The 12,775-nt window shown below is 40.2% G+C and overlaps 1 protein-coding gene across 1 annotated transcript in view; it reads right to left on the reverse strand.

Annotated features, from left to right (window-relative positions):
- Positions 1 to 6,542, reverse strand: part of PREX2 (phosphatidylinositol-3,4,5-trisphosphate dependent Rac exchange factor 2) — a gene marked incomplete at its 5' end in the record, with an annotated part of 262,693 nt that extends 256,151 nt beyond the window's left edge. Inside the window, one exon of the mRNA XM_084229429.1 lies at positions 6,426 to 6,542. Coding sequence (XP_084085555.1) covers positions 6,426 to 6,542 — 117 coding nt within the window. The remainder of the gene's footprint in view (positions 1 to 6,425) is intronic.
- Between the last annotated feature and the right edge of the window lie 6,233 nt (positions 6,543 to 12,775).

A 12,775-nucleotide genomic window follows, 5' to 3' on the forward strand; every position in this document is an offset into this window, starting at 1 on the left:
TCAAACTTTTGCCCCAAATTCCTCCTTAATTTCCACATTCCTATCTTCAAGAGTCACAGAATTTTCAACTCAGCATGTCCAAAACCAAATTCACTTTCCTCCTATTCCAGTTCTGTTGTGTCCTTTGTTTTCCTTTTCTCTATTAATGACACTACACATTTTGTCTTCAAACAAGACCTAAGCACCATCCCCATGGTCTCCATTCTACTTAAACCCCCACTTGTGTGTGAACACAAATACTAAGGGTACTAGAAATGTCTCATAGTCATTGGTGTTTGTGCTTCGGTATGAATTTTGTTTTGTTTTGCTCTTTATTTTCTCCTTTACCTTAGATCAGACATTCCATATTTCTTAACCATTGTATTGGACCAATACAATGGTAGAAATGCCTATTGGGCAACCAGAATCCAATCTTTGTTCCTCAACTCTGTTAACAGAATTCTCATACTAAGAAACAAAACTACTCTCGATAGATACTATTCGTATATAATAAGGTATAATTATGTATACAAAACCAAAGACCTATTCCTCTGTGTAGGGAGTAGGCTTGGCCATATGATTAATACTCCAAAAGTCAGAATTATGAAAGAACCCCATTAAGTTCATGGAACATTGACCATAGAGGTCAAGACATCATAAGGGCAGCTTCTGAGGTCAGCCTCATGTATATATTTGCAGACTAATGACCAGAAAACAACAAACCCCAGGCAAAGGGTAACCACTTGGCCCAGGAGTAATGCCCAGCCAGCAGGATCAAATCAGAACTGTTTCCAGAGTTGAGGATAAAATTAGAGCAGGGTCTGCCGACCCAGAGGGCAAGCTCACTTTGGTAGGCACAGCAATCTGCACTGCACCAGCTAGACTATGTTTACGTCTCATGCAGTCTCATGGCCTGTGCTCGCCTTTAACTTTTTGAATGTTATGACCTGTCCTCGATGGAGAGCATGGAAAGGGCTTCTCTATATGCCATGTGGGGCACTTGAAGAAGCCCTGTGTGCAGAGGGCAGGGGAGGTGGCAGAAATACTGAATGAGAAGGAATCACAAGGTGAGTAAGATTCAGGGAATCCTGACCTGGAAACTTCCATCATGGGACATCCCCTTTCCAGAGTCAACCTTCACCATCCCAGACTAGTTTGCTCATTAGAGCAAACATGTCCTCAAAATTAATTCCCCATGGCCTTTAATTGAAGTCAGAATTCTTAAGAATGGAATCTTTCTGAACGTTATTGAAATTATCACATCTATTACCAATACCCAAAGAGCATACAGAACTTTTTTGCTCCATAAGTGAAGAATGTGGTAGCACTCCCAACATACCTCACTGTGATCACACTCAACAAGCTATTCTTTCTAGATGAATAACCCTCTTCCCACACTGACACATTCCTCCTTATCCTTCAGGGATCAGCTCCATTATCACCTCTTCCCAAAGCCTAAGGAGTCTCTGATGCCTCCATGCCAGTTGGCTAATTACTCTGCCCTTGCACCTCCACATGGAATAGTGATAATTTATATACTAAGGGTTAGGGTTTCTATATATGAATTTTGAAAGGACACAGTTGAGTCCATAATGTAAGCCAAGACATAATGTGTTAAATCAATTAATCTTTACTTGGAAAGTTATATCATGATTAAAAGAAGTTGTTTTCAGATTTATTCAAACTGTTCTGTTGCTTTGCCTTATTTTCCTGTTTGTTTTCTTGAGCACCTGCTATTTACAAAGCATTGTGTTTAGGCCAAGAAAAGTGTACATAGGAAGTAAATGCACTGTCCCTATTCTCTTGGAGTTTACCATCTAGATAAGTTGTTTTCCTAACAGCTTTAGGAAAACTCTAATCAGAAGGCTGGGCTAATTCTATGAGAAGCCAGGATGGAGAGCTCCCTCAATTCAGCTTCCTCTCACCCCTGTGAGGACACCTGAGGCTAAATTGCAGAACTTTGGAGATCCAAGGAGCATCATTTAAAGAGCCAAGACTCAAATTAAGCCAAATCAGATACTGAATATGCAATTGTTATTGCAAACTGTAGAGTGTCATAGGAATGATAGTTGCTGCTACATACAATTCCATTTTCTCACTCTCTTGAAGTCTACTGAACATTATAGGAATACCACGGGAAGAGCTGCACTGGCAGTCATGGGGTGAAAGCAAAGAAGAGACTCAAATAGCAAAAGGGTAGAGGAAACTATAAGCAAGACAAAAATTATATACTAGTTATCAACAATGTGTGTGACTCTATGTTAACAACTGTGGCATCAAAGGAAAAAGCAGTATCTACAGGGTCCTGCTGAGAGTCTCACACCAAGCTGAGCCCAATGCATACATCTTCTCATCATTCCAGAAATCCTGAGAAATGACACTGTTCTCCCACTTTACAGATGAAGAAAATAGGGCTTGAAATGTTTAAGAAAGGGTCCAAAATTGCAGAGTAGATTAGAGACAGTACTAGCCTGGACAGGTAACAATTTCAAATTTTTTTAAGATAAGACTCGCAGTTCAAAGATTTTGTCTTAATGTGCCTACACATTTATTTGAAATAACCATGTTTCCTGATTCATCCAGACCACTCACAGTTTATACCTGTTCCCCAGTGTGATTACAAAGAGCTTTTCCTTTCCTTCTCAGAGATATCCCAGTTTAGTCCAAAAAAGTAGATGGTCATCATGCCTCAGTGCCACTTGCCACACTGAAACAATCAACTTACCAGGCCTGTTGCAAAACGAAAATGGGAAGCCTTTTGTTCAAAAAAGCAGGGGGAAAAGTGCTATTAAAGGTACTTAATTATAAAGCTTTTTCCTTAAATTTATCTGCTTTACTTATACTCAATTATCCCATTGTACTCCATACAAGCCCGAACATAAAATCAGCAGAAATTTCAAGACAGTCATAGCAGAGCATTAAACCAAGCTGGAGGTCCTTGTGAGTAAGAAGCCATATGTGACTGCACAGGATGCTCACCCAGGAAGCCCACCCTGATCTGCCCTTTCTCCAGGCACTCAAATGGGTTTTGTAAAATCATGGTGATCTTGCCAAGCCCTGTGACTGGGTTGCAAACAGGAAACCAGTTACCATCTACTATTGTGCAGACTTTAGACAATAAATACTGCATGTTAGGTGCACAGAATAATTCTGTATAAGAAATGATTTACAGCATTTCTAATAAACCACAGATTTTCACTTCCCAAGCAAAATAAGAACATAAGTTCAATCAAATTCTGTCACTCTCTGCCATTTTTTTCTAACCTAAAAATAATTAATCCAGATATAAGATAATCCTATTCATAATAGCAAATGAAATTTAAAATACAATGAATTGAAACGTTTGCTACAAAATCTTTAATGCCACAAGGCTTAATTTAAAATATGTTTCTGTTTTAAATGTCGGTACTATACACTTAATTTAAAATGTTTGCTACATAAATTTATGGGTGCTTCAGCAAAACTTAAGTTAATTTCTACCTGGGTGAAACTTAATTGTCTACTATCCGTACAGAAAAAATCCAAGAAAAACAAAAACAGAATTCTTAAGGATGATTACAAAGTATCTTTAAAAATGGAATGGGATGTTAAAGGGTGGATCAATATACTCATTCATTCATTCACTGATGAACAGACAGTTGAGGAAACTGTGCCCCTGACCTCAAGGAGCTTACAGTCTAATAGAATGAGACAAGTATAAACAAATGTCTAAGCTACCTTTGGCTCTAAGGAAGTAACTACAGGAACCACTGGGTACAAAGCAGTAAGCGCTCTGGCCTGGGGTGAGTGAAGAGGGCAAGGGTTCATGAAAGGTCTCCTGAAGGACATGAACTGAGCTTTGAAAGCCCAGTAGGAATGCACAGGAAGATAAGGGGTAGGGAGGAGTGACAAAGAGGTCTGAAAAGGCATGGCACCCCATGCGACAACCAACCCATCCTAAATGACTGCAACAAGTTTAAAGGGTAGCAGTTTGTTACAACTAGAATGAAGGTGCACAAGATTGATATGCTATGGTAGAGAGAAAAGGGGCAATATGGGGTGAGGAAGGGTACATTCTGCTTCTAAGGCCAAAGGCTTAAAATAAGAACAAAAAGGAATCCGAAGTATAAAAGATCTTAGTTAAGTCATGTGACAATTTAATCAGAGGAAATAATACCTTTTTTTTTTTTGAGTATTTATGGGTCTGTATGTAAAAACATGTTTTTGGTAAAACTAAAAATATGTTTTCTATCTCTTTCCGCCTCTTCCTAATTAAGATAAGAATTATCGTTCATCCATGTTAATAGTTTGAAGCATGACAGAAAACTAAAACAATGACTAATATAACAAATATTTAAATTCGACTTAGAATGCACTATCAAATTTTTTCAGGAAATTTATCACTCATTGAATGCTATACTTTATTTTTTAAAAATAACTTTTATTGTTTGTCTTCATTTCCGATTGTTCCCTTAGGATGAACTCCTAGAAGAAGAATTGCCAGGCCAAACAGCTTAAATATATTTAAAGCTTTTGCTACAAAACAACTTAGGCCAATATTAAAAGTGGATTGATGGCATCCATTGAAAGTGACCAAGTAAAATACATGGGGATTAAATGTTGTTCCAATAAAATATCAAAAATAAAAAAAAACTAATTATGTATTTATAAGTAGATTTTTTACTTTGAATGGTTGTAACATTGAAAAGAAGTCAGGGTAAAATTTTGTCTAGGATGACATCCAGACAAATTAGTGCCTTTGGGTGTGTATGAACATATGTGTACACAAATAGTGGTGTAAAAAAGGAAAAGTAGAAGAAATTTCTGAATAAAATAAGAAGAATGAAATCATAAAATGATTTACTTATAAACAGGGAAAACTATTTTATACCTGCCATAATTTCTTACCTAACTTTATATGGTAATAAAAAAAACTAATGCTTTAAATAAGATCCACAAAGTGTGTTTTAAAGTAAATTAGGTTAACCTCTGAATTAGCACTCTACACAGTACTTTTATATATATATATATATATATATATCACCAGAAAGGAGTAACTAATGCAATTTAAGAAATGACTCAGATTCTGCAAAAGTCAAAGAACTCTGTCACCAACAAAGTTTGGTGACAGCCAAATTTGAAGCTATTGAAAGTCAAATCTCCTTAGAAATGATTTTTTTTTTACACTGCTGCATGGGAAGTGTACAACAATTCTATTTGTCACCAATTACTGGTATGTTCTCAAATATCCCTTTACCTTCAAAGCATATGGTCCCTGGAGTTCAAGAACACTGATTTTAATTTGAGAAGTCAACCAAAAGCCAACCTGTGTATCCTTTCAGACATTTCTTTCCTTCTTGCTATAACCAAGAAGTGAATTTCCTCTCTCATTATTATAAGCAGAAAATTTATATCTTTCAGAAAACTGAGCAGGAGGTTTGACCTCTGAAACATTTCCCTTCAGACCAAGGGGGTATGCATCAGGGGGGGTGGAAGGAGATTAGAGTCTTGATTGAGATTGCAAAGACTACAGCAACTCAGTCTTTAAGTGATGCTCTCTCCAGGTCATCTGGGTGGAGAAGAGCCAATCTCAAATTCTTCGCCTGTGCTGACTCGAATTCCACTTTTGAATGATATTTCAGTTTCCTTCACTCAATTTTACCCCTGCTGGCCCTAAAATGAATGAAACGTTATCAATGCAGATTTCCAGCGGGTCAATCTGAAACAAAGTTCCTGCCAGTTCTGGGAAATCTTGAGATTGTTTGACAAGAGTCTTCTTATACCGTTCTCAAGCTGAGCAGGGGATCCAGGATCTGAGCTGGGGACATATTTAAACCAGGGGGTAAGGAAGGAGACTGCAGGACTAGGATGGAGTGAGCTCCACATGTGGCTTTAATATCCAACAGCTGCTAGAGATCATAACCCCGCTGCTCTTTCTGTACCCTCCACCAGAATCCTGTTTCATAGATTATTATAACTAAAAAGACATCACTGCCATGTAATTTGAATAATGAGCTCAAGCTCCAGAAGAATCAAGGAAACAAACAAACAAAATTAACCCAATGTACCCGAGAGAGCAGACTGACTTCAAGTCAAAGCTCAAAACAAAATCCCCGGGGAGGAAGAGAAGGGGGTAAATTAGACAAAGCAATGCAGCGGGCTGGGGAGGTGGGTAAAGAAAAGTGAGGAAAGATGGTGCAGGAGGGATTCCCTGGACTACAGCCTCCCATTCGAGCCAACTTTTCCAACACAGCTCCCCAAGACCGTGGCGACTCAGTTCGTCCCAAGGCACGGAAAAATCACCGCGGGGGTCAACTCGCGCGCATTCGGGTGCCGGCTACGCCAGAGCCTATTCTCCGGTCCCCGCACAGACAATGCCGCGCGCGCTTCCCGCGCCCGCCCGCGCCCTGCGCCCCGCGCCCCGCGCAGCCCCGCTGCTCCCGGCGTCTCCGGGCGGGGACACTCACCGACACCAGGAACTCAAGCGTGCCCACATAGTCCCGCTCGGTCTTCTGGAGCTCGCTGAGCACGCACACGCGCAGGCGAAGCTGTTTCTCCAGGTCCTTGGCGCTCTCGTCGCTCATGGTGGCGGCGGGATGCGGGGCTGGCAGGCCGCGCTACGCGCTCCCGCTGCTGCCCCGGCGCGGGCGCGAGGAAGGAAAGTTGCTGCCTCCGCAAAGTCCGAAGAGGGACCGGGCACTTTACATGCTGGGGAGAGGCTGGGCGGGCAGCACCCTCGGGAACTCCAGCGCAGGAGGCGCGGGGGATCAGCGGAGCAAAGTCCCGAGAGATTGGTCTACGGCCGGGGACCTGCGCGTCCCGCCCCGCTGCCCTGGCCTCACTCTGCCGGGGCTGGAGGGAAGGCGGCTCCGGCAGCCACAGCGGTGACTTGGACATTAATCAAATGCTTTGTATCCATGTGACTCCGACCCTTTACCCTTCGCCAAATCTCAGGAAAAAGGAAACACAGCCCTGGGGAAGTGTGTTGCGTGCCAGCTAACCAAACACACACACACACACACACACACACACACGCACGCACGCACGCGCGCACACACACACATACACACACACACACACACACACGACAGCGCCTGAGATGGAACTAATTGGAGATTCCCAAACCTAATAGGACTTACTCCAAGACACAGGCGATGTTTGCTCCTATGATTCCCGCCTATTGTTTAGTTTTAATGTGTTTTGTACAAATCCTGAAAGCAAAGAAACAAGTCCCCACGGTTACATAACTGGATGGGAACAAAAACAACCATGGTATTGACCCTCCTGTCTTTGAAAAGAAACACATTGATTTGGGTTTTATTCACACACAAAGTAGGTTTGCTTTTAAAATCCCCCAACCGAGAATATTTCACGGGGCCTATCCTCCCCTGCCTGCACTCGAAAAGTTAATTAGCATAATAAATGAGACACTATGGGAAAGTGACAGCCCTGGTTCATACAATAAACTCCAGATACAATAAGCGTCACCATTGCACTGTGCTGCTTTGGTGGAAGACCCTTTGCATGTCTACAACTTTTTTCCCCCAACACCCAGATAATATGTAAATTCAAACAGTGGCAAGAATATGTGTGCCAGTTTTGGTCCTAAGAACTGCTATAATTGAAGACACTACCATTATTTGAAAAGACAAAGTTTTTATTGTGTGTTCATCAAAAGATATGCATAAACGCAGGTGTAGATATATAGGTTAGATATTCTTAGGACTTGAAAATGGAGAAAGAAAAGACGTCATGATTTTATGTTTATGTTTATTGTTATTTCTTACTTGAAAACAAGAGACAGGACCTAATGAGCACTGAATATTTCCAATTAATTTAACGAACAAGCTAAAGAATAGGGGGTGGGGTGTGTGCGTGTATAGTTGCATATATGTTATTCATGTATATTTCAGAGTCTTTTTTTTTTTCCTGAGAAAAATTTTAACAAATATAAACCAAAGATATTAAAAGTAACTGAAGGGGGCCTCCCCAGTGGCGCAGCAGTTGAGCGCTGGGTTGCGAAGCTGCCCGCAGCCGCCTGCGAGGGTCCCACATGAAGCATAGACCTCCCCTGCTGCCCGCTGCTCCCCTCAGCAGTGTACTTCGTCAGTCTGCCTGCTCTGCTCTCCGCTCTGACTCTGGTGAATTCTCTCACGCTCCTGCACTTCTGACTGTGCCCAGTGCTTGTATAAATAAGTAAATAAAAAAAATCTTAAAAAAAAAAGTAACTGAAGTGAAATGGGTTTGATGTATGAAAATGGCAGGTTAATTTGTTCCAACAGTTGAAAGCATTAGCAAAACTTTAAAAATTAAAAATGCTTTCTACATTATTTACATTAAAATAAGATGATGTATTTTCAAAGCATGATTTATGATGAATCACTAAAACCTTCTATGATAAGAGTAAAAGGGACCATACTTTTTCTTATGGGAAGTTTCTAAAAGATATGTGAGTAGCTGATGGACAAGATACAATTTTTCACTCTCATTTGTCAGCAGCTATCTAAAACTAACAAAAGACCAATAAGTAAATGGTTTCACACCCTGTGGCAAAAGAACAAAGGGCAAGGCACATTAAAGAGCAGACCTCACAGCACAGAGTAAACAAAAAACAAAAGAAACAAATGGAAAGACATAGGAAACATATAAAGGAATAAGCAGAAGAATCAAAAAGGAATGAACTTTTACACAATGTACCACAGGAAGCAAGGAATGAATGAATGCATTTCCTCCTTCTTAGTTCTGCTCCCTTCTGCAATGTAAAAAGTAGGTAAATAAATCATACTTTCCACCAGGTGCTGTCCTAGATAAATATTTGTCTTACCATTTGTTCCCAATTGGGGAATTGCATACGCAATTTCTGTCTATCAAAAAAAAAAAAAATGAACCTATAGTTCATTGAGAGCCTCAAACTCACCTCTGAGAGCAATATATTGAACTTGAATCACCAATGATTCAATGATGGACATTTGGCCCACCCAAAGCAAAAGCCCCAATTCCACAACAAGTCCTGAGGACTAATTTATAGATAGCTCAGTGCTAGGGCCTGAAAACCACTGAGACCCTGATCCCTAGGCCAATAGTTCTCAAGGTGGGTCACATTACACCCCCCCCCCCACAACGAAATCTTGTTAAAAGTGCTTCCAGGGACCCATCCTCCACTTATTGAATGAGAACCTCAGAGATGTAAATCCTAAACTTTTTTGACAAGGTCCTCAAATTAGTGTTAAGGCACCTAAACATTTGGGAGCCAACATTCTGAATTTACATTTTAGTAGAATCAAGCATCACAAGTCTAAGAAGCTCTATTAAAAGGCAAATTGCAATGAATGCTTTGCAAAAGAAAAAAAAAATGTGCAAAGGAAACTAACAAGAAAAAAATTTATTTTAATTGTGCAGATTCAGAAACCTCTCAGAAATGTCATGTAGAAATTATTATGATATTAATAGATTCTGCCCACTCTTCTGCTCCTCCATCTACTCCTCAATATCATTTATAATTAATGAACAGCTTCAGGACGCCAAGTAGTTCCTCCTGCCAGGCATCTCTCAGTGTCTTCTGCAGCCCTGGCTGGAGCTCTTAATTCCTCATCAAAGACTTAAGAGCATAAGAAAACAGGGCTGAAGTATCTGGAAACCTTCACTTTGATGGTAAATAAGGTCTTTCATAAACTCTGAATGTGTTGGGTCCCTCCCCACTTCCTCTATTGAAACTTTAAGCTCTATTTGCCAGGAAAAGGAAAGTAACAACCAAAATGATGGACCGGATCCAGTTTTTTTCCTGAAATACTAATGAGGTTGAAGCATCCAATAAAAAAGAGATGAGAGAAAGAAGGTAGGGTGAAGAGGCTGCGTTGTAAACTAGCTCAGTCATTAAATTTATTTCAGGCACATGAACTTGATGAAGTAAGCATCTATGCCCATACAATTAAAAAAGCACAGTGCACAGATTTTTCTTTCTTTGGTCATGTCCGGAGAAAGAGTTTTACCAGGCAGGGTGAGGAGAACTCCTAAGCTAAAGGACAAACAGCTGAGCCTGCCTCTGTGCAAGAAGAGAGCTCCCCTCAACATATTTCAGGTAGAGGTCATTTTGGTCTCCCTGACAATTCAGTGTTAGTATTTGCCCACATAACGTAACCGATTAAATGTGAGCACTAAAAACCAAACAAACAAAAATGGAAGACTGCTAGATTTCATGGCTTTTTTTGTTAAATAGAGAATTTTATGAGTTAAACTGCTCTTTTTTTACAAGTAAAATTGATTCTGACCTTTCCTTTACTAGTCTGGATGACCATAGATTATACTAGTATAAACTATTATAGACACAGTAAAACTACATTAATACAAAAGAAGAGTATTTGACAAATAATTCTAACAACAGCTACTAATTTAGGTTATACTTTATGCTTAAACCCTCAATTATTTCCACTTAACTTTGGTAGCAATTTGGTCATAACAAGCACAGGCTATGCTGTAGCACGTAATTAATTAATTAATTACATCATACTGGTACAAGGATTTTATGTGTATCGCCTAACAGAAGAAAATACTACATACTTTAGTTTTATAAAGTCATAAGCCATACTTTATTTCTAAAGTCAAGCTTTAATTTTTAAGTTTGCTTATGACCTAGCAAACTAAGTCAATGGATTTATGATTATTTTAGCAAGAATGAAATTCATAAAGATGTAGTTGTTTCTACACAAGCTTCATTAATCCCAAATCATCTCATCATCATCTAACAGGTCATCAAGTTTCTGATTATGGAAACTTAACCTGTAACCATCCCATTAAAATAAGCCACTTTTATCTGCCATCAGTCTCAGAAGAATACCATCCTTGTGGTATACAGTCTGCCTGCTCCCTTCCTGTCTCTTCCTTTAAAAATCCTCCCAACTTCATATACTTCAAGCTACATCCTTTTTCTCGCCTCCCTATAAAAATTGCTGAAGAATTCTACTCGTTGTTTTTGGTGTGCAGAATAATGCGTTCCCAAACCCCTGTTCTAATCCCAAGTACTGAAAATACCTTGCTTAACATAACAAGTGGTATTCACATACAGGTGCAAAATTAAATTACTGACTGAGAGAGTTTTCTGGATTATCAAAGCAGGCCCAAAAATAACCTCCATCCTTAAAAATCAAAGAACATTTCATTTGTGATCACAAAGGGAGGTTTGACTAAGAAAAAATGGTCAGTTACAACATTGCTGGCTTTGAAAATGGAAGAGGGAGCCACAAGCTTGGGCAGTCACTAGAAGCTGAAAAAAGCAAAGAAACTGAATCTTCTCTGCATGCCCCAGAAGAAATACAGCCCTGTTGAACCTTGATTATTAACCCGGTAAACCCAGATCACATTTCTTTTATATAAATGTGTCTCTGTGTGTGTGTGTAAATACATATGTATGTACATATATGTATAGACAAAAATGATATTGGCTCACAACACTGGATATGATTCAGAAACATAGGATCCCACCTCTTCAGGTGTTTATTACCACACCACACCACACCACCACGGTACCCATAATCCTCCATCTTAATCTACTTCCATTTTAATCTACCTCTGCCTTTTCTCTCCACCCTTCCCTGCCCCTTCTGGTAGCTTCAGTTTTATAGTTAGATTTCTAGGGTTATTTTTGGTTTGGTGTTTTCTGACTCTTTTGTTTCTCTATATTTTACATATCACATTTCTAACCCACCATACTATAAGAAATTTGTGCTGTTATTTCATTGGGCTTATGGTAACTATTACTGTTACAGGACAGGGAGAGGGGCAGCCCAAACCCTGCAAATCTGCCTATTCTAAATGGGTTCTGCCATCTGCCGCATCAACACAAAACATATGAGACTTTAATGGGAAGGAACTTTAATAAAACTAGGAAGCAATACAGGAAAGGCAAAGAGTCTGGTTTCTAAATGAAGCACCCAAAGTTACCCGTCCCCTCGTGGGTAAAATCTATCCATATGGGATCGACCCAGAGCAAGGCCCCAAAGCCTGCCACAAGTCTAAAGCATCTTCCAGTGGGGACCCACAGAAAAGGGTCAGAAACAACCAGACAAGCCCAGAAGGAAAAGAGCAAAATCAAAAGCTGCCATTGTCACCTCCCCACGGGTCTCACCCATATCTGTGTCATCCAGTCCATGACCAAAAGACAAGCGCAGTTTTTTCACGTGTCTCTAGGCTCCATGCACCTCCTCCAGGTCTCCTTCTGGCTCCATCCTGCTCTTCCTTCCTCAGTCTCCTCTGCAGCCTCTTCTCTCCCTACTCAGCTCCACCCTCCCTTGGGTGGGGCAGGAAACCTGGAAACTCCCCCTTTCCTGGGGACCACCCTGTTACATTACTACAGCAATAAAAAAAATTTAATACGTTTCCTTGTTTCTTCGCAGCCTTTTTTCAAACGCCTATGATATGGCTCCCTCCTATTACCACAGTGACACTAATCTTATAAAGGCCACCAATGTCTTTATGTTTTTAATTCCAATGGATGCTTTTCATTTCTTGTCTTACTTGCCATTTCTGTGGCATTTGGCGGAGCTGGCTATTGCTTGTGCTAGGAAAGTGCTCTTCCTTTGTCTGATGTGATATCTCAATTCTTGTTTTCCCTTGCTCCTGCATCCTTTTCCTTGCTAAGTCCTTCTTCTTGGCCCATTTCTAACAGTTGGTGATTTTAAGTTAGCTCCTTGGTCGCTTTCTTGCTACTCAGCCTCCCTGACTCAGGATTTTAAAAGGTCTTTTGCATACTAATAACAACCACATATTTTTCTCCATCTCACTTCTCCCAGATTCCAGAATCTCATCACCAACCACCAGTTTC

Source organism: Talpa europaea (assembly GCF_964194135.1).
Source record: "Talpa europaea genome assembly, chromosome: 3".
Classification (NCBI taxonomy): domain Eukaryota; kingdom Metazoa; phylum Chordata; class Mammalia; order Eulipotyphla; family Talpidae; genus Talpa; species Talpa europaea.